General features: G+C 53.7%; 1 protein-coding gene across 1 annotated transcript in view; it reads left to right on the top strand.

Annotated features, from left to right (window-relative positions):
* The first annotated feature begins 237 nt into the window (after positions 1-237).
* The window catches only part of EPHB1 (EPH receptor B1), a 425223-nt gene continuing 402914 nt past the window's right edge, over positions 238-22546 (top strand). Inside the window, exon 1 of the mRNA XM_034661964.1 lies at positions 238-657. Coding sequence (XP_034517855.1) covers positions 600-657 — 58 coding nt within the window. The 5' untranslated portion in view covers positions 238-599. The remainder of the gene's footprint in view (positions 658-22546) is intronic.

Raw genomic sequence — 22546 nt, 5'->3', positions numbered from 1 at the left:
TCCGAGAGCACCACCAGGGGGAGCCCGGCCCTCTCCTAGCGCCTTCCAAGCCCTCCCGCACAGCCTTGCAAGCAAAAGTTTTTCTTAAACTAACAATGCCTGTGTAAGGAGGCGCTCGCGCCTGATTGGACGGGGGAATTTTGCAGGTTTGATTCCTTGATTGGACAGGAGGTGTTAGGGGTGGAGAGAGAGCTGATGGTGGGGGATCCCGCTCCCTCCCCCGTCAGTCTGGCCGGCTCTGTCCTCTCGTAGGCTCCGCTGTAGCTCGCAATGTGACACCAGGACGCACACGCACTCGCGCGCTCTCCCCAGCTCACACTCCCTCGCCCTCTCTCTCACATACACGCGCACGCACACACCCACCTCTCCCATAAACACACACACACACATGCACACCCACACCCACGCGCGCCCGCACCGCCCCACGCGCGCACACTCCCGCCCACGCCCACGCCGCGCTCCGGGGAGTCCGGTCCCAGCGAGAGCGCGAAAGGATACGGAGAAGCCACCCGCGGGGAGTGCAGCGGCGCCCCGGGACGCGGCGCCCTCCCCGCGCGGCCGCCTCGGCTTGGGCTCGGCCTGGGGGCCGCCGGCCGGCGATGGCCCCGGATTGCCTGCTGCTGCTCCTCCTGGCATCCGCAGTGGCCGCTATGGAAGGTAACGTAGCCTCCGCGGAGCAAGTTGGCGGCTGGCGGCCGTATCCCCGGAGCTGCTCGGGCTGCTTCGCGCTGCCCGCCTCCCGCGACCCGAGGGCACCGCTGTTGGGGAGCCCCGGCCGCGGCCAAGCGCTAGGCTGGGGCGGCACCGCTGGCGCGCCCCCGGCGAGCTCTCAGAGCCCGCAGACGGTTCGCGGAGCCCCTGGCCCCCGGGGCAGCTAGGGTCTCCCGCAGCCTCGGCTCGTCTCGGGGAGCGCGGAGCCCGCTGCATTGCGGTGTAGGCTCCTTAGCTCCGGGGGCGCCGGGCGTTGGGGACGAAGGGACGGCTCGGGCTCTCCGGCCCGTGGAGTGCGGGCGCCTATCGGCTCCCCTCCTGTCCTGGCCACGGATGCGCTTAGGTGGCCGTGCGCCACCTCTCCTTTTCCTCAGCTCGGGCTTCGCGGGCTCCGGACTCTGGGATCGGCGGGCGAGCGCTGAGCGCATTGGCAGAGAAGCTCTGCCCCGGTGCCCGGAAAGTGGCCGCGGGAGAGGGGCTGAGTTCATTGCCGTACCCTCGGTGGTCCCAGAGCCTTTGGAGCTCATCTTTCCTGGGTCAGGTCGGGGCGAGGCGGACACCTTTATCGCCTCTTGAGCCTGGGAACCAGATGCAGTGGGTGGGGGTCGGTCCGGCCGAAACTCGCCCAGCATCGCTTTTGCCGGGGAAGCGAGACTCGCCGGTCGGGAGGCGACGGGCAGCGACACTCCCCCTGCTACTTAGCCTTGGCTGAGCCGCGGGCTGTGGCCGGGCAAGCGCGCCCCGCGGTCACCGCGCCTGGAGCACCGAGGAGCACCCGCGNAGCGCGGGCTGCAGCCCCTTCCTGGGAACGCGGCTCGGCCCGGGAGCCGAGCGGAGTTGCCGGGGTGGAAGCAACTGTCGGGGGTGGTGCGCCGCCGCGGCCCGGCTCGCAGCCGCGCTTCCCGGTGGCGGGCAGGCTGAAACTCCGCGGAGGGACTTCGCGCCGGAGGGACGCAGTCCCTGGCGCCCGAGCCGCGTTCGGAACTGGAGGCTAGTTCTGCCGGGCTGCCCCGTCCCTCGTCAAGCTGTTACCGGTTGCCCGGTGGAAACGCCCCAACCCCGGACACCGTGGTCCGGCGCCCCTCACCCCTCCGGAAAGCGCTGCCCTTCTCCGGTGGAGCTGGGGCAGTTGGGGTCCCGGGGCGGGGCTGATTCCTTCCCGGTGTAGGGAAGACCGCTGTGTCCCGCGTTCGTTCTGGTGGCGGCGCGGGGGGGGGGGGGGGGCGAAGATTAATGCCCAGAAAGCTCTCACTTGCTTTTCTGAAGATGGGTTTTTTTGGTCTGCCTCCCGCTGCCCTTCCTGGCTGCTGGCCTTTGTGCGGAGGGGTTGCATTTTGGGACGTGCGGGGATGAGAGCTGTGTGGAGCGCGGGCAACAGACGCCTCGGAGCAGCGCTGGCCGGTCGGGTTTGACTGGCAGAGGGGCAAGAGCGGGAGCCGTTGAGCTAGGACGAGCACGGCGCCGTGCACTTCCAAACCGGGCAGGACAGCCTGGGTGAGCGAGCATGAGCAACGGGCTAGGCCAGGCTGGGCTTCGTAGCGCTGGGGCGGCGCGTAGGACTCTTCGCGCGCTCCGGAGGGCCAGGGGGTGGGCCCGGGAGAGAAGATGGGTGCCCACTTTGGGAACTTGGTCTTGGCAGTGGGTCTCCGTCGATGAAGGAGGGCACGTGCTTGCGAGCAAAATTGTTTGGAGAGCAAGTGCGTGGGAACACACCAGGCGTCTGGATGCCGGCAGTTGCCTTCCTGGACCTCTTCTTGGTTAGCTCTCCCTGTCTGCTGGGCTGGAGCTGCCCGAGGGAGGGTGCACTTGTGCCGGCACCCGGCCCTGTATACCGGCCCTGTCACTAGGTCGCCTGGAGTGGCTCACGTTGTGGGAGTTGTATCCCTCCTCTCGGCACAGCCCCAGAAACTTTGCCAGTAGACTGGCAAGAGGAGCCTGAGTCTCTGGGCTGGAAATCTCTCCAGCAAGGGTTAAAAGAAACGCCACATTCAGCAGAATATTAAAGCAGCCCCATCGTCCCTGCTCAGTGCGCAGGGATAGTACACACCATTCACTCCCATCTCTCCTCCAGCAAACACAGGCAGGTTCATTTTCTCCTCTTCACACACGGAGCCGCCTTCCCGCCTGCCTGGCTGGGCTGGGGCCAGCGTCATTCGGTTTGTGATGAGTGAGGAATAATTATCAGTAAAGTGGATCAATGAGCTGCCTACACAGACAGCAGATCCCTCCCAAACTCTGCGGTGGATAGGGGCGCCTCTCTTTGCTCCTTTGGCCTCTTAATATGTCCAGTCTTCTTTCCCTTGAGGGGGAGGGCCTCTGGTGGAATCGCACTGGGGCTTTGTGGCCTAGCGCGAACAGCTCCAAGAGCAGGCAGGTCTTCAGCCCTGGCCAGGGCAGGAACAAAGGGACAGTGGAAGCCATGGGCCACCTGGGGACCCTTGGCCAGACAGGCAAGCCCCTATGAGACCATCTGCCTGGACCGAAGGAAGGAAGGGGCTGGTTGACCTGGGGTGTGGGAAACACACACTGAAAAAGAGCTCCCCTTCCCTCCGCTTCCCTCCCCTTCCCCATTTCCAGCCAGTGGCTCAGCTTTGTGGGGAGAGAGATGCCATTGCAGGGAAAAGGCTCTCTGGGGCTTTTAAAGTCTGTTTTCAGAGGAGAACAGGGCAGGCTGGGAGGCAGGGATGCTGATATCCTCTGGCCTTCTGGACACAGAACCAGGCCTCTTAGTCTCCAGACAAACACCTGCCTCTTTAAGCCCATGTATTTTCACACGGGGTCTGGGGGCTTGTTGAGATCCGGCTGCGGAGGTCTACAAGGGAAGGCCACCATCTGCATTCTCTGAGCTGCCCTCTGGCCCGTGCTCTTTAAAACAGGGTCTGGAGGCCTGCGCTTCTTTTGAGGTGTTTCTGCAGCAGTGGGACATGTTGGGCTGGCAGCAGACACCCTGCCCTCGGAGTGGACTAAGCGTGTTGGCCTTTCTGGGCGGCAGCCATCTGGCATCATTGAAAGTTCATAACATCCTCCCAGCCCCACCCCGGCATCCACGAGTGACCATACACCTGCAGGTGGCCTCAGTGTCCGGACACTGGCTGACCAGAGCACGCCCAGGAGACCTGCTCTTAGGCGTGGCCTGGAGTGAAGTCCTGGGCTTGCCGTCCCGGAACGTGCTCACGTGTTTGATTTGGTGGTAGATTTATCGGGGCTTGACAAATAGTGGCTTCTCAGGAGGGGTTGCTGACGCATGGATACATGTCTGAGTTACTGTGCCCCTTTGTGGCATACCCCACCTTAGAATGCAAGGGAACTGAGTTACACGGTACACACTTAAATCTCCATTACAAGTTCACGGTGAAAAACCCCCAACCTCAGCCCGTGCGTCTACCACAGGCCGCCGGGCCAGGCACTGATTGGCTGTTTCTGCATTTTATGTTAACATTTCTTTGCTGTGTGTGCATCTGTTTTGGGCACCCGTGAGTGTGCATGAGCCTACCAGCAGTAGCAGGCGCCAAAGATTTAAAAAAATGTCTGGGAGAGAAAAGTAAATTTGAGGAAATTCTATTAGGTGATTTTATTTTCTGTGCATCGTGGAAAGGTGGCTATTACTCAGTGTTTGTGGAGGGACCCCCTCAAGCCAGCGAAGGGAATGCTGGTGAGGTTAGGGCAACGCAGCTCTGGGTAATTGCTGGAGAACATTCTCGGCAGGGTCAATAGCTGCGGAGGTTGGACCCATCCCCAGCTTGAACCTTCCAGGTCGACAGAGCCGAGTCGCCACCGGCGGTGCCCAGGCACATGAGGAAGGCCTGCTGGGCCACAGAGTATCCTGCCCCAGTCCCTGCGGCCTTTCGTTGACCTGTGCAGACCCAGACCTAGGTCTCAGAGCCCCTGCCCTGGCCCCTCACCAGTACGGATCCTAATTACCAAGATGTGCTTTGGGAAAAGCCCATGAGGCAGAGACATGATATGGTGTCTTTACAGTTTCACCCATCTAGAAGTAATCTTTGATAAAAACGGATTGCACCAAAGAGGAAGGGTGGTGCCAGGGAGTGCTCGACAGCACCATGACCCCTCCCTCTGGATCTAGAATGTGCGTCCACCCCATTTACCAGAAACTACCTATTCTCTACTTGGTTGACTGAATTTCGTGAACTTGGGGTAGTGGAAGGAGGTGCAGGGTCGGGAATGGGGTCTGGCCATGAGGATGGGGCTGAGGTCCACATGAGGGGGAGACAGATGGCTGGATCGTGAAGCCAGAGCCCTCCACCTGGATTTTTCATCTCCCCACTCTATGGGGAGATCACTTAGTCCCCCTGGCCAAGTGTCTTTCTCTGTACAGTGGGTCGTGAGGCTCACCTGTTCCAACCTTACAAGTTGGACAAGTTACGTATGTTAGGAGGATATACCTGTACTAGTTTGAATGTTTAGGTGCTGTTAAAGTCAAAGGTGCTTTTTTATTATTGAATTAAAGCAATCAACTGTATCATGTACAGCTAGGCTCTAAGAGTTCCGAGTGACCTCAGATCCAGGAGCGTGGCAGGTGCCAATGTGAGCAAAGGGTAGAAGCAATCTTAAAAGCCAGAGGAGGGGAGTAGCATCTTGGGCATTGGTTCTCAGGGTTTAGGAAGCCTTGTGGCATCTAGGCAATTTGTTACAAACTCCTGGGTGCTCACCCTAAAAGTTCAGCAGGTCTGGGTGGACCCTGAGAATCTGCTTCTGGTCTCCCTAACCATTCTGGAGTAGGTGCTTCTTGGAAACACTGCTCAGGGGGGAGGCTCTCCGCTAGGCTACAGTCGGAAATTCTGGGTAGTCTTGCTCCCTTTTGTGCTTGCTGTGTCGGAATGGCCTGGGCATCTGCATTTTTAACAAAGGGCTCCAATGATTCAAATGCAGGCAGCCTGGCACCCGTGTATTTGGGACGTGCCGATAATAGCCGACACTACACAGATGTTGTTCTAGGTGTGTTACATAAGTGAATTCACCTAATCGGCACAACAACTGCTTCAGGTCGGTGTTGTTATCAACCCTACTCGCATTTTTCAGATGAGAAGACTGAGGTACAGAGTAAATAAGTCCTTTGCTGAGGTCATGTAGCTAGGTGAGTAGCAGTGCATTCGAACCCAGGTGGTCAGGTTCTGCAGTCTCTGTTCATAACCACCCACCTTTCTACACCACTTTTGTGTGTTTTGCATGAAGAAAGCTTCAGATCAGCCTGAATCCACAGCGCGAGGAATTCCGGATGCTTCTCAGCCACTGGCCGTTGGGTGCTTCGCTGATTACTGGGCACTGCGTGTTTGCACGGTCATGGGAGAAGAGAGGAGTGCGGTGTTCAGATAATCTCAGTGCTTCACCTCGAACGCCAGTCTCCATGTAGCTCCCTTCCTGCCCTGTTTCCCACCTCTGACCCTAACTCCCACCCTACACACACACACACACACACACACACACACACACACACACACTGTTGGAGACCTGCACCGCAGCATGCCTTCTGATCAGGAATCTGGTAGGACTGGAGTATCTTTCCTCCTCTCCCTGTCCCGGCCAGCTCTCCCAAGGAAGAAATGATTACAGGCAAGTGTCCCCAAAGGAGATGGGCCTGAGCACCTCATGCATCCTGGGGGCAGTGGAGGAGGCACACGGGACTCTTACCTGCCTCCACCTGACAGTCTCGAGCACATCCCTCCACCTGGATTTCCGGGGTCTGCATTCCTTGGAAGAGCTCCCTTTATGTCTCCCTCTTCTGCACTAGCCACTTAAGCAACCTGAATATTTCTATCAGATTTCCATGTCTCCAAAGGTGGTGGGGAAACAGAGCATTGGATGCCTGCCCTTCTGAGGAAATTACTATAGTAATAAAGTAACACCCTGGGAGAGATTTCATATTTAAAAGCAAAATAGTACATGAGAAATTCCTCAGCTCCTTCTGTGGTTTCCACTTCAATTTCAGCAACAGTTGGGGCTCTCGGCCAGAGTGGGTCTGACTGTGCTTGGAAAGGGGGCATTGACTGGCCCGGCCAGGGCCACCTGCTCCATCAGAGACCCCTGACACCTGATGTCTGAGCTACCTCCTGGCTTTCGTTGATCACTCCTCTGGGGATTAGAGAAATGGGACACTTGCCAGGGAGGCCTGGAGGATGGTTCGTTGCTAACGAAAAACTGCTTTCCGCCTGACCTGAGGCACAGGGAACAGTGAGGCGCACCGTTAGCTCGCTCTCTCCTTGTGCCTCAGTCTTCTTGTTGTTGACCCAGACCAGAGGAGGAGTCATTATGGGGGAGAGGGTAGCGGGGGCTTAGAGTAGAACCCTGGGATAGAAGCAGTGCTAGAAGTCGGGGGGTAGACAATTACAGAACTGTCTGGGGTGTGGTGACCCCCTGGCTAATTGTGGGTGGGGTGTGGCTCCTCCTGGTGGGGTTTCTGCAGGGGCAGCTCAGGACCCAATTTTGGGCATCGGAGATGAGTGAGGGCGAGCGTGGCTAGCATTAAGAAGGGCCTCGGCCTAGTGCCCTCCACGGGGCAGGCCCTGTTCTAGGACCTCCCATGGGCCAGTGGCAGACCCAGGCCTGTGTGGGCGGTGCAGGCCTCGTTGGAGCCATAGTCCCCGCTGGTCCCATGTAGTATCACCTGCCAGGTGTGTCTCAGAGCCACTGGCTTGTCAGTTTGCCTCTAACTTAGTAAACGAGAAGGCTTCATTTCCACAGCTGAGAAAAGGCGTCTCCCTTACTCACTCCCCAGCCAGCATGGAGTGTTCCTCAGCTCTGGAGAGAGAGCCCAGAGCTGAGGACCTGGGAGCCCTTCACCGCGCTGTAAGACCCTGCTGAGGACTAGGGCTTCAGGACAAGCCACTTGCTAAAGGGGAAAAAGGGTGAGAGGAAGAAGGACCTGTTTCCCCTCGCCTGTTTTCCCTTCACCTGTTTCCGCTCGTCACCTGTAGAAATGTTCCTCCAGGTCAGGTGAAATCCCAGCAGCCCAGACACGCCATTAGCGGCTGCTTGAGGAGGCTGTGCTGTTGCCTCATGGAAGGTTCCCCTGGAGTTCTCTGTAGCAGAACCGGGCCGATGTGGACACGTACAGGAAATTTCTTGAGAATTACCAGGACTCATTTCTGCCTGCAGATTGCACCTGAGGCCCTGAGTCTCTCCTCTCTCCCCTCCTGCTTCCTGACAGCAAGTGACAAAGTGACTGATTTGAATTTAACCTCCTTGCTCTGCTTCTCCATCCCCCAGTGGAGGTGATAATGAGCAGAGAAATGGGCAGAGGCAGGTGGCCAGGAGAGGAGGGGGCAAGTGAGGGGAGCAGGGGTCCCGGGCTGTAGCCTAGCACTAGCCTCTGGTGGCTCTCAGAAGCTCTAGGGCGCTGAGACAAGGCGTCAGGCCTGAGGGGAGGAAACTTTCCGGAAATCCTATAGCCTGACGGCACTAGAACCAGGACTGAACTAAACTCCCATCTGCCCATTGAGCCTTCACCACATGCAGGTCCCTATATATATCTTGATCCCCAGACCCTTAATATCCAAGCACTCATTCTCCCATTTTACAGGCGAGGAAGCCAAGGCTCTGAGAGGTTATGTTACTGACTCAAGAGCTAAGATTCCAACTGACATTTTGACAAGTGGGACAACTCCCCAGTCCTCTGCCTCCCAGTTCAGCACCTTTTCCATTAACATCGCTTATTCAGGAATTAATTCAGGGAGCATCTATTATACACAAGCTGTTCAGTGTCCTGCCAAGTGCTGCCGAAGGTCCCACATTCAGGTTCCCGTGGCCAGGCTCTCCTTATCTCTCTGGAACTGCCCCATCTGTGCCCCCGGCTGGAAGAAAACGTTTTTCCTTCCAGTTTGCCTTTTCCTGCATGCACTTTGCCTTTCCTGTGAGCTCCCCAGCAATCAGACCCCCACTGTGGTCATTATTGGTTTTCTTTTTGCTGTACGTCCATCTGGCTTTTGTCTCTGATGAGCTGTTTTGCTTGGGTGGTTGCAGTTTGGCATCTGTGCCTGGCTTTTAGTGGCGGGAGCTGGAGACGTGTGGGCATCAAGGTCACTGTGGGTTTCCTGGAGCTCCCTTCACAGGCCCTCCTTCCATGGGAAGGGAGAGCTGCGGGTGCTCACCTTTGGGGACCTCTCTGGCTCCTGTCCTGTGGGTCCTGTCCTGCCTGGGGCTATGTTGCTTCTTGAGTCCCGACGGCTCCCACCCCCTGGTCAGGTGCAGACCCCATGACTTCCGAGGAGGACACTGGGGTTTAACATCAGCTTTGAGCATGGAAGGATGTGTGGGAGGATGGGGAGGAGAGCGACACCTCAGTGTCCTAGTCTCACTGGACAGTGGCTGGTCCCCCTTGGGGCTGAGACTGGGGAAAGGGTTGCACGGGACTGGGAATACTTGCAGGCAGCTTGGTCGACAGTGGCAGCAGAGCAAATGCCTTATCTGTGAGAGGCAGCCTGGCCCTGCAGTTAATTATTCTCTTGTTTTCCTCTTGCTGTTTTTCTAACACATCAAGGTAGGACCTTTGCCCTTGGCTTTCTCATTGATGCTGAGGCTGGAACTGGGGGGTGAGCTTGGAGGAGGGGAGAGGGAGAGGAGGCGCCTCACTGGGGAAGGGTAGGGGGGACATCCAGGGATGCTTTCAGCCCCTTTGGCAATGCATCCAAAGGGTCTGGATGGAGGAGCAAAGACTGTAACTTTCGGGGCAAGGAAGAGAGCCTTAGTCTCATCAGAAATCCATCGAGTTTTGGCAGATGTCCAGGGGCCTGTGTTGGGCACTGGTCAGACCAAACTCCGGTGCCAGACCACAGATTGGTATTTCGGTTTATCCTGGCCACGACGTGTGTGACTCTCTTCCAGCATATTCCTGACCCATGCAAGACCCTTCACAGTCCAGGTCCTCCTTTCCTCCTGTCCTTCTGGCTAGCGGCATCTCCTGCTGCTTCACTTCCCCCTGGTCCACATGGGCACACATGCACACACACTACACAGGTACACACACCTGGGCACCATCCCTTTTTCTTTTTTTCCATCTGGGCAGCGGCCAGACTGAGCTGCTGCTGCTGTGGACCTCTGGGTCTAACCTGCCTGCTCTGCCTTTGTTGCATTTCTCACTGATCTTTTCTTGGCAAACCCTAACTTACTCTTTAGAATTCACCACAGTGGTCACCTTCTCCTGGAAGCTTTCCTTCCAGCCCCAGGCTGGATTAGGTGGCCTCCTGGTCCCTACCGCAACTGCCTCTGCCTCCCTCTGTGGGAGCACATTCCTCACTGGTCTGTAATTGTGTGTTGCTTTCACTGGATACCCCACAGTGCTGGGAAGGGTGGGGCTCTCTCTGAATTGTCATGATATCCCCAGCATGTGGCACATAGGTAGCATCAATAAGTGTGTGTTGTGTGAAAACGTCAGATCATGTCCTGTGTAGTAGTTTAAAACATCTCTGCACATTTTTTTGATGCCCTTCTTGTCAAATATGAAGTCCAGCTCCTCTTCCCTTAAATATGGGTTGGCCTTCTTACTCACTCTAATGAATGGAATATGGCGGAAGTGAGCCTGCATGACATAGCGTTGGGGACGAGATCATAGAGGATCCCAGCCTCTGCCTGGCTCTCTCTCTCCTGGCATGCTTGCCTTTGTGACCCAGCCACCATATTCCAAGTGACATGGAGAGGCCACGTATAGATGTTCTAGTACCGTAGCCCGAGCTCAGATCCCAGCCCACTGCCAGCATCAAATGCCAGGCATGGGAGCGAGGGGGTTTCAGACGGTTGTAGCCTCCATCCCTCCAGCCATCCCTTGCTGACTCCCAGTGGGAAGAGACAGGCTTCCCTTCCCAAGCCCTATCCAAATCACAGATTTGTGAACAAAATAGATGTTGTTACTGTTTAAAACTATCAAGTTTTGGAGTGGTCTGTTACGCAGAAATTGGTAACCAAAATACCCTGGCAGAGATAGTAGAAGAATGATTTCGAGAAGACCGGAGAGGACTTAGGGAGAGACTGGGGATGACGAGGGGATATGGTCTGTCATTCGTTCAACATCTAACACCTATTTCTTAGCCTCCTACCAGGTGCTAGCCAAATGCCCCAAACAGGAAGTGTCCCAGCTCTTGGGGGGACAGTCATGAAGACGACACATGACGTAGAATATAACTTTAGGAAGGTGCTATGAAGCGATAAACAAGCTGATGCGATAGAAAGTGATGTGTGCAGGCTTGGATTACGAAATTCTTTCCAACCAAGCTGAACCAGGATGGAATAGGCTGGTTTGAGGGGTTTTCAGCCCCATGCCAGGTCTCCAAGTGAGGGCTGAGCCACCCCTGGACCTGAGAGGCCAGATTCTCCAGGAGGGAAAGGAGGAGTGGGAGCAAAGAGACAGAGCTGACCGCTCTGCTTAGGGGCCATCAGTTTCACGAATCCTCATGCAGAACCCGTTTATTGAACATCTACATTGTACTTGAAGCTGAAAACATGAAGGTAAAGAAGACATAGCCATTCCTCCAGGGAGCCACCTATTAACAGACTGGTGGGGGAGACAGAGCCGTGCAGACTACAGGCTGTAACAGGACACGTGACAGAGTCCGATAGATGCGGGGTAACAGTTACACGTCAGCTGCTAGGAGAGACCAGGTGAGAGGGTCATACTTCCAGTGGGAAGGATTTGGGGAAAGAGTGTGTGTATGCACATGTGTGTGCAAGTGTGTGCATGTGTGTATGTGAGAGAGAGAGACAATAGAGAGATCCAGGGTGCAGCTCCTTGGAGGATGGATAGAAATGTGTCAGATAGAGATGGGAGTGGGTAGGAGTGAGAAAGCAAGACTGAATTATTCTTATTCTCTGTCTCCTGAAGGTAGACGTCCGGAGCTCTCCATCAAGGGCTTTGCCTATTTTATTAGCTATATCTTTGGTTGTAGCGACAGATGTTCAGCTCAATCTGGAGGAAAGCAAAAGGTAGGGGGTGATGACTGGCACTTGTTATTACTGGACAGTGGACTTCGGTTATGATGATATCTGCGGCCACCAGTTCTGTCTCAGGACTCAGTCTCCCTTTTTTTATTCCTTAACTCCGAGTCTCTGTCAGCCAGGGTCTTGGCAGCAAACAGACCGCACTCTCAAAGGGTTGCTTGAGGGGCGTTTAGTGAAGAGATTCTACAGAGTTATGAATAGGGATAAGGGGCTCCTTGAGGATGGGGACGCAGCCTGGGGCTGGCAACAGTGGGAAGCCATGACTCCCCACAGCCTGCAGGGCGAGGGAAGGGAGTGATGCTATTGGGACCTGGCAAGAGCTATAGCATGGAAGAGGGCTCCCTTACAGGAACAGTAGACATAGATAGAGGAATTCAGCCACTTTCCAGACCGTGCAGGGCCAGAGAAGAGGCACTGTATTCCCTGAGCTCCTTCACCTCCACGTTCTCTCTTTCTGCCAGCATTTACCATGGGAGGAACTCAGCAAGAAGGCAGAGGACAATGGGTCAGTCCCCCGAGGCTCAGGAGAGGGCAAGGAAAGGTAGAGAATATATCTGAAGGGACATGAACAGAGTCATTTTTGTTGACTTCAGCCTCAGACAGGCCTTCTGCAAGACCATCATGAGGCCACTGGCAGCTCAAACTCACGTTCTCTGGAAACCTCCGCAGAAAGAGAAATGTTCACTCCCAGAAATGCTCCTCCTAGCAAAAGCCCTGCAACTTTTGTCTCCTTGGCCTTCCTTGGGTCCTAAGCCCCTCTCAGTGAATCAGGCTGTCACCAGATGATGGAATGTACTTATTGGCCAGGCTTGAGGCAGGCACTACCCATCTGTGGAGCTGCGGGGAGAGGGTTAGCCCGGACCTCCCTGAAGCACCTGGCCTGAAATGAGGACCGGCTCCCCGCAAAAAGTCAGGGTGCTGTTACAAGAAGCAGGAGTGGCTGCTGGTATACCACACCCATTCCACCTTCCTGCATAACTGAATCATGGAACATAATGGAAAGCAGTAAAGAAAAGGACAAAAGGATGGGGACTGTGGGTGGGGGAGGGGCAGATGGGGGGTGCTGTGTCTGTGGTGGTTCTGGTAGAAGATCTGGGAGAAGCTGGGGAAACTGAAGGTCATGGAGAAAAGTGACAACCCAGGATGGCTGGGCAAACAGCTTCTGTCTTGACGAGGATGTTCCTTCTATTCCGGAACGTCATGATCAAACTCAAACTCCTGAGAAGACAAATAGCAGGGGTATTTGGCTAAAGGCAAAGTGATTTTAAGGCAAGGGTATCTCAACCAGGCTCTGAAGGAGAAGAGCTCCTATTTGGGGCAAGATGAAAAAACACTGCGCGAGGGGCCCTACCTCTCACTGTAGCTCTCTGGGCTGCGATATAGATATCAGAACATCTTAACCTAATGGCTGCATTTAAATTGGATGCCCAGTGGAGAGCAAGAATGAAAGAAATGCAAACTCCTAGGAACAATGGGATGGCTCATTTCCCTTCATTGCTCAGCATTATCAATCCTGGCGTAGTCTCACCTGGAATTTCCATTTTACAGCAGTTGAATATTTATCCACTATGTTCTGTGTACTTTTTGTCAAGGCTCTGAGACTCGTATAAAGATGGCGGGTCTTCAGAGTCCTTTGTAGACGTCTTCCTTCGTACGTTAGCCGTGTCTTCCTCTTTTGAGGAATCTGCTTAGAATACATCAGAGGAGGACTCCATTTGCCCTTCCAAGTTCCCTGCTCTTGGCTCCAACTTTCCTCTACTCCCAGCCAAGCAGAAAAAGAACAGTTTAAATTTTTTTTTTTTTACACAGTTGCACAATGCCGCTGCTCTGCATGAAAACCCATGGTTTTCTTTTTCCAATCAGAAGAAAGTAATTTTCCTTTCACTCACCTGACTAACTTGTTCAAAGTGTCCCCTCCCCACCCTTTTCTGATATCTTGCTGCTACGTATTTGCCAATTCATTTGCATCTCAATGGTTCCTTAGCAACTATCATACCCTCAAGAGTAGGTACTAAGCTGCTCTCTGACAAGACCCGCCAGCGCCAGCGTTACATCGCCCTCTTTGACGGGGTCTGAGTTACCAAACCGAACCCTCCCCAGACATGAAACACGGTTACTCACAGCAGCACACGGGCTCGGAATGACAACGCACTTCCCCCTCACCCTATCTCAGCACGCGGGCTTCCAGGCCACCCTGAAAAGCCCCCAGTAACCTACTGGCTCCTGAAAACTCTCCTCTGATACCTGTCTTCAGAGAGAGAAACCCAGATCGCAGCATCTTCCTCAGACAGGCCAGGAATTACGTCCATTTTACAGATCCGGCAGCCGAGGCTCAGAGAAGTAAAATGACCACCCCAAGGAGCGGCAGGCACCGGGAACGTGCCAGGGCCAGACCAGAGCTCAGGGCACCGCGGCTTCCTGGTCTGCCGTCACGTGCCACGGCCTGCAAAGAGTGACCCCCACTCGCTACCTGTGGGTGAGCTTTCAGAATCCATTTAAAGAAAGGTCTTTTTAGCTCTTACGCGACTCTATTCATCTGCCGCCTAGGACATTTCAGTACTCGCTTAACTAGAGAGTAAGTGCCCTCATGAATACGCCACGTGTGTGTGTGTCCCCTAGTTTCTCTACTCCTGGCTGTTGGTATTCTCTCTGTTCTTGGGCTTGTCACTGAGGGCAGCACGGGTGGAGTGCCGGAAAGCCCAGAGTGCGTGTGTCTGTGTGTGTCTGTGCGTGTATTTATGCAGATGATATAGACAGACAGTGACACTGGGCCATTTCGAAAATTAGAGCATTCCACCCCGAGGAGGTGGTACTGTTTCTGTAACAGCTCCAGGCCTCCACCACCAGGGCTCACGGGCATGGAACAGCCTGGCAAATGGAAGACACTATTCAGAAAAGGACAATGAGAACAGAGCTCATTCTACGGTAGGGCTGACCTTTGTGACTCCCACTTCACGTTGTTATTAAATATCGGGAAGAGACTGAAAGAACAATTATAGTATTGTCATAATGTATAAGCGTACAAAGCAAGCCATTCCCAAGGAGGCTCGGGCTCGACTGAGCTTGACAATAGCGGGGCACTCAGCTACAGGGCTGATTTGCTTCTCCTCTGGAAGTTGTCTTCATTATGTAACACAACAGAAAACCCTGAATGTGCTGCACGCAGTTCTGCCCTCGCAGGCTCCAGAAAGCTAAGACGTCGGGGACGAAGAGGGTGGAGGTGCTTGGATTTCTGCTTGAGTCCCTATGCACCACAGTGCGGAATCTTGGTTGCACGGGCTGCCCAAGGGTCCCCCAGAATCCAGCCCAGGGCCTGGCGCAGAGTAGGCAATGGTAAATGTGGAGGGATGGAGGAAAGAATGGACGGACTGGGTGTCTGTTACATTGCATAGGTCACTCAGGGAGAAGCTGCTGCTGGTACCCCCACAGCATAAAGCCAGGGACGGAGGTCAAACAAGAGTAAAGACAGCAGAGGAGGGCCTGAAGATCTGGTCGTGGAGACAAGACTGGGGTGGCCGGGGCTGGGTGGAGAGACCTGAAGCCAGTTTAGATAAGGAGCTGCCATTGTAAGGCCTGTTTCTAGGGGAATCTGAGGGGTAAACTGGGGCTTGACTACATGGAGGTGGTGAGTGGTGGGGAGTACATCATGGGAGAAATAGCAGAAGCAGAGGCCTGGCAATGGGAGAGGAAAGGCAAGTACCTAGAAGGGAAAGGCAGGTGCCTGGAATAGCAGTTATCGTCAGTGAGTGCTCAGGGGTACAGCCAGGCGGTCAGTGCTGTGGGAAGTCAGAGGATGGAGAGTTTGGAGTAGGCTAGAAAACCAGGGTGGCTTCCTGAAGGAGGGGGTAATTTTTGAAGGAAAAGGAGAGTTTGCAGTGGTGGAGGAGGCAGGGCACAGGTCTTCCTTCCATCCAGACTTGTCCTGCCCAAAGCCGGCATCATCTGGTGTGGGGACCTGGCAGAGAGGTCTGTTTCAGTGACGTATGCCCCTCTGTGTTGGACCTCTTGGCTCCAGAAAACCCGGGAACTGTTCCGGTGAGGGAGGGCTCAGCATCACTGTTTCGTCCTGAGTCTTAGAGCCCAGTTGACACTGCCAACATGGTTCACCTAGAGGAAAGCAAGATGCTTTTTGCAATGCTCTGGACCAGCTTTTCACTAGCTGTTTGGTGTCATGCTGTGTGTGTGGTCTGTGGGCTTCACCTGAGAGCTTGTTGGAAATGCAGTATCTCCAGGCCCTGCCTCAGTGACCAAATTCAGATCTACCTTGGTCAAGAGTCCCAGGCTCTCAACTTCTGAGTCAGGGAAGCAACTTCTTCTTCTTTTTAAAAAGATTTTATTTATTTATTTGAGAGAGAGAGAGAGCTAAGTGCACATGGGGGCGGGGGGTGGAGCCCAGGAGAGGCAGAGGGAGGAGCAGACTCCGTGCTGAGCAGGGAGCCCGCCAATGGGGCTGGATCCCAGGACCCAGAGATCAGGACCTGACCCAAGGCAGATGACGCTTAACTGACTGAGCCACCCAGTTGCCCCAACAAACTTTTTTGAGCATTTATTTAAAGGAACCGTGCCAGATTTTAAAAAAACTAAGGAGACCTGACAAGTAAATATAACACACGATCCTTTACTAGGTCCTCTAATGAAAAAAAGTTGTTCTAAAGGACAACGTTTGGACAATTGGCAATGGGCTTCCAACATTAGGGGAGAGGGTCTCATTAGATGGAAGTATTATAACAATGTTAAATGTTCCAAATTCGATAACCATATTGTGGCCAAGAGAATACCCTTGCTGTCTTGATGTATGCACCCTACTCTCAGAGGGTTCATGGAGGAAAATAAATAAGCAAAATAATCAACGTGTGTGTATACGCTATAATAAAGTCACATATAACACAATGACATATATGAAATATGTTATATTCTTTATGCTATAAATATGTGTAGAAAGAGAGCATGAAAAAAATTTGGCAAAATGTTAAAAATTGGTGAATCAGGATAAAAGGTATACGGGGGTTCTTTGTTCTATTCAAGCAACTTTTCCATGTGAAAAAAAGTTTTTTAAAAATATATGGCTTGTTTAAAAGTTTGATGGATGTTGCAGGTTACCCTCCAAAAAGGCTGAACCAATTTATATTCTCACAATGCCATGAGAGGGTTGGTGCAGCTGTTTGATGGAGCTATTTTTAGTCAGCTGTTTTGATGCCAGGGACTTTTTCTGATGGGGTCATATATCAGTTTTGACCTGGGGACATTTTGTTTTTTTCCCAATTTATTATGAATATTTCTAAAAGTACAGAAAAGTCATAGTGCAATGAGCATCTGTCGTCCACCACCCAGATTCGACAGTCGTTAATATTTTACCATATTTATTTATCAGGATAGAGTTTTGGGGGAGGTTGGGAATGGAGACTCAGCAAAATTAAGTCCTTGCCAAAGGTAAGTGAAGGAGTCAGGCCCCATATCCTCTGCACGTGGTTCTTCATCTCCTGCCACCCAGATTTTCCAGAATTCTTCCCAGGTCAGATGGAGCTGATATTTTTTTCCTGAAGCAGTTTGGTAGAGCATTTGAGTTAGGCAGAGCCTTGGGCAAACTCCTCACACTCTCCTTGCCTCAGTTTACTCGTCTTATCAGTGGGGACAGCACCACGTACCCATTAGGATTGTCGAGCAGCATCAGTGAGACAGCCCGCTGGAAGGATGCAGTGGTCAATATCATCAGTATTTCTCCCGTGTCCTTCTTTTCATCTAAACAGATCTCCAGGCCACCCCCTCCGGGTCCCTGCCTTTACCTTCCTGCCAGTGCCTTGTCTGGCCTGTGGATTACTGGTGTGTGGCTCTGTCTCATCTAATCCAGTAGAGGGAGGGCCAAGGCTCCAAGTCTCTGAAAAGCTGGTACACAGGCCCGAGTGCTGGGGTGATGTTCAACAGCCTGCCATCACACATCACTGACCCAGAATCCCAGGCCTGGGCAGCAGGGCCTCTCATGTCATGAACCCCCAGGTGAGCAGGTCTGGACGAAGTCTCAGCAGCCCTGGACTAGCAAGGAGAGGGCCTGTGGCCCATTGTTCCCTTCCCACCCTGTCTCCAGGACTTCTCGCTGGACCAGAGCTCCAGTTTATGGGGAGGGGTAGGCAGAGGGATAGGGCTAGGGTGGGGAGAGTGAGGCATTCACCTTGGCTGCACAATTTAAGGGAGCATCAAAACCTTCAGTAACCAGGAAAAATATTTTTTAAAAAAATCTTTATATTTTTGAAAGATTTTATTTATTTGAGCAAGAGCAAGAGAGAGAGAGAGAGATCACAGAGGGAGACGGAGAAGTAGACTCCCCACTGAGCAGGGAGCCTGACTCCGGGCTCGATCCCAGGACCCTGGGATCATGATCTGAGCTGAAGGCAGACGCTTAACTGACTGAGCCACTCAGACGCCCCCAGAATAAAATCTTTCAACGCTGGCCTGTTCCTGGCTGCCTGTTTTTGTAAACAAAAAAGTAAAGTTTAAAAATAATGTTTGAAGTCCTCACTCAGTCCGCCGACACGCCTGCTTTGTGGCCCTAGAAATTGAGGGTGAATGATTATCCCTACAGAATGGGATCAAGTCCAACACCCTACCCGGCCAGAGCAGGTGCAGTGACAGGTGGAGGGGCTCCTCGGGTCCAGCCAGGCTCGCAGACACCTCTCAAGATCTTGTGCCTGTGCTCCCAACCACCTACTTCTCAGACAGGTGGCTCTCCAGTGTCCCCGTCCCTGCCCCATTCCTGGCTCCCCTAAGAATCGCGGGGTTATCCATTCCTCCGACTCTTCTCAGAGCCATGTGGAGGAACATGGAAAGGGAAGACATAACCAGGTACCAGGATATGCCTCGGTGTGGTTATCTCACACGCCATGGCTAGAGATTTTGCTTTCACCTTTCTTTGACTTGTCACTCCACAGGAAGGGAAACTGTGGCTGGCTCCTGGGTAATGAGGTTGGAAGTCTCTGGTGCCGTGTTTAAGAGCCTGATGGGCAACCAGCCAGGTGGGGGTGGGGGGTTCGCTTGGCTTGCGATAGGTGACCTGAGCATGGCATGACTATGCTGCTGAGCCCAGTGCTGTGGTTCCCTGAGAGCCCTCCAGGCACCCGGCCTCCCCTCTGGCAGGACTGTGTTTTAGGGTGAGCAGGGAGCTGATCAGAGGCTGAGGGGCAGAGGGGAGCAGACATCCTGGCTGGAAACGGGGTGAAGGTGACAAGTGGGGGCAGATTTCATCTCAGACCACCATGAGATGCCTGGTGGTCAGTTTATGAGTAGAAGTGGTCATCTGAGCAGGGTAGAAATGGATCTGCACGTGGGGCACCAGACAGGAGAATGCCAGATGGGAGTTTTGCTAGCAGCAGAGGTGAACTCACTGAATATGGAGAAATGGGAGTAGGGCAGGCATCCACACACCTGTCTTACATTTCTGTAATAAATCAGGGTTTTCCATTTGGTGTGTGTCTGTCCTCTCTGTGCCTTGAGGGCTGGAGTCTCCTGTTTGTGTATTAGTGCCTTGCATAGGCTGGCAGGGGTAGGCAGGATGCGCGCCCCACTGGTGACTCCCCATTTCCCAAGTGTTGGTTCACAAACTGGGCCCCGTTTGGAGGGCAAAGAGAGACCGAAGAAAGAGGCAGACCACTCCAGATCGGTAGGTGGCAGGTTTAATACGGGAACTTCTGTGTGAGGCTTGTCTTGGGTGTCACGAGACATAGATAGACGCGTAGATCTTCACAGAATCTTAAAAGTTTATGTAGCGGCCTTAACAGGGTTCAGTCATGTATACCATCCAGACAGCCTCAACACCACGTTGCTCTCTCAAGGCTGTGTCCCTGAATATGGCTCCCATTGTATGGACACGGGCAGAGCATACCGCACGTTCCAAGGACAGGGGAGGAGGGGTGAGGGGTATCCATTGCCCAGGTCCAGCTCGTGGGTCAGCCAGTGGTCATGTCCTTTCACTGACCTACCCCAACACCATGAGGGATGTAGAATGGTGCTCCTTGGGTGGTCTCAGAGAGCAGGTGCCCATCCTCACTGGGGAATTCTTGAGGTATGGGCCTTGGGCAGTCATCTCAACCTCCACAAAATGGAATGAGTGATACCTCCTTATGGGGATTTCAGTTTAAGATAGCATGTGTCTGGTGCCCACTACAGTGCTGGGTATGTAGTAGGCACTCAATCAGTGCTTCCTTCCTTCCCTGTGCCTCTTCTTTCCCTTCTCCTTCAAGGCTAGAATGTGGGGGCTCTGTTTGGAGAAGCTGGGTCTCCACTTTGCACTCCAGTGACCAGCGCCTCTCATCTCTGCCCTTCTGTGGTGCTTCCCTGTGACAGGCAGTCAGGAGGATGGTTGCCTCCTTCCCGACCCCGGTCTCGCCACCCCTACTCCTGCTCTGCGTCCTGCTGGGATGGGCCCAGCTCAGAGGACAGATGGACGCCCTTGGTGCCAATTTCCGATTTGGCCAATGTTGGCTAATTGCTGTAACAACTGATCCCAAATGTGTTATCCAACAAGATAGAGTTTATTTCTTCCTCATATCACAGGCCAGTGAGGCCAGCGGGAGCTCTGTCCCATCCCATCATTCAGGGACTCAGGCAGATGAAAGAGACGGCACTCCCCCCCCCCGCCCCGTTCCTATCTCTCTCCACCCGGAGGTGATGCGTCTCTGCGTCTCTTCCTCTCTCCAGTGGTCCCACCCAGATCCCTGCTGAGACATGGGGTGAGGAAGAGGGTGCTGTTTTGGAGAGCAGGGGGCGGTGTCCCTGTTGCGCCATGACAGCCCCTCCGCAGGCCAGGGACAGGGACGAACGGCTCCCTGCCCCCAGGGGAGGCCTGTCCACCTGAGACGGCTCAGAAAATCCCTCCTTCTTCTCTCTCTACCTTCCTGTCCTTCCCGCCTTCCTTTCAGTGTTGGCCCCTTGCACCAGAAACTCGCTGCCTTTATGGAGACGGAGATACCTGAGAGTTACTTTTCACATCATGGAGGCTGGGCTCTCTGATCACAGGCCAAAAATTATCCACATTATTCTGCACAGAGAGAAGCGACTAGAATAATGAGGGCTGAAGCTCTTCTTCAACAGCAAGTTCTTGGTGTTGCCTTTTATTTACTTCTGTTTGCCTGGGCTGCCTGCAGTGCGCCCCCCTGCCCTGGCTGCCTCGTGGCATCCTGGCACTCCCCCTGCGCTTCCTCCTGCCTCCCAACGTTTGCACCTGCTGTTCCGCAGCTGGATAAAGGGAACAAAAATCGATAAGCTTTGAAAGGCAGAATGAATTTTAAAAATTAAGGAAAAGCATTAGAATTAAGAATCTAGAGACTTAAAAAAATGATCGGTAACAATCAGAGAATTTAATTGCTTAAAAGAATTTGAGAGAAGTGAAAATGGCTCAAGTAAAGATAAAAGATAGGGATAAAAATAATGGTAGAATGAAGGGGTAAACCCAAACGGGCAAGAAAAAATGTGAACTCCAGAAACGGAAAGTACTGTAGGGATAGATTGTAATAATGCAAGGTTCAGAACAACACCATCATTCCCAAGCCCTAGGTGAGGAGGGGGAGCACCTGGCTCTGTGATTGTTCTGGAGGCTCCTGTGTCTCTTTCTCTGAGGACTTTCTGGGTGCGAAAAGTCTGAACGCAAACGGAAGCCTTTTCCTCTATAGGAGGAAAAGGCTCCAGGTGGGCACCGTGAAACTGGGGCAACTGGGAGGCTGGGCAGCTTGCCCTATTTGTCGTGTCCCTAGGGTCCAGCCCTCTGGGTCTTCCCCTTTCTCCCTGCTCTTGGGGCAGTTGTATGGGGCACAGAGGTTGGGGGGTCAGAATTTGGGGCCACTGAGAGCAGAAGAGCCCTCCCAGACAGCGTACCCAGGAAAACATTGGTTACACGGGAAGTGAGACAGTGTTAAAGTGGGCCAGGTGGGAGGAAGAGGCGTCACCAAAGGCCTTGTGCTGTCTGGGAACAAGTGTGGAAGCTGGGAGTTCTCCTTGCTCCACTTCAGGAATTGAGGAATGTATGCCAGGTCTAAAGGGGTGCTTCGGCTGGCAGAGACACCCCCTCTCCCTCCCCCTGCCCTCCTGCCTGGCACCTGGTCTCCTGGACCCCACCAGCCATGCCATCACTCTGGAGGCTTCAGGGCTGTCCCCCAGGCATGGGCTTACTCCAGAGACACCCTGTCGCTTCAGCTCCCGGGCCCCTGGCATCTCTCCACTCTGACATGAGCCACCTGTCACTCAGACCTCGGCTTCAGGTGAGCTGAGCTGTGACAGGCTGACGGTGTGTGCAAGATGGTGGGGGCACTAACCAACATGTAGGATTTCTTTCTCATTCTCATTGTGAAAGGATTTCCTCCCTGAAACCAGGACTGTGCCCTGCGCCTTCAGGAATGCCCATGATTCTTACTTTAAGGTGTAGGATATCATTCCCATACCATTTGTGAGCAAGACCTCTCCCTCCTTGTTCTGATGAGCCATCCAGCACCAAAGCACGTTCCTTCTTTATTTTGCCTCATTTTGCAAAGACGACAGATCTAAATTACATCAGGGACCCTTCTGTTTTTAAATAGCATTCTTTTTACTGTTAAAAATTTTTTTTCCCCCAATCACCTTGGAAGAGATTTGTGTCCTTCTCAGAAGTGCTGGGATGATTTGTGGGAATTGGGGTAGCATATTGTAGCTTTGACTTGGCATAAATGCACCCAGATGGTGTACCCAAGGATCATACTGGGCTGATTTCTCAGCAGGACTTGCACCCTTGCCTCAGATCCCGCCAAGAGGGAAGCAGAAACGCCCTCGGTGGGTGGACTGATCCCCCTCTCACGCCCCTGGGACCACGTGGTTTCCTAGTTCCCTTCACCCTGCAAGGTTCCAGACACCTTTCAAAGCCTTGAGTAGGTTG

Source organism: Ailuropoda melanoleuca, chromosome 6, assembly GCF_002007445.2.
Source record: "Ailuropoda melanoleuca isolate Jingjing chromosome 6, ASM200744v2, whole genome shotgun sequence".
NCBI lineage: Eukaryota > Metazoa > Chordata > Mammalia > Carnivora > Ursidae > Ailuropoda > Ailuropoda melanoleuca.
This window is presented reverse-complemented; position numbering and strand designations above follow the sequence as displayed.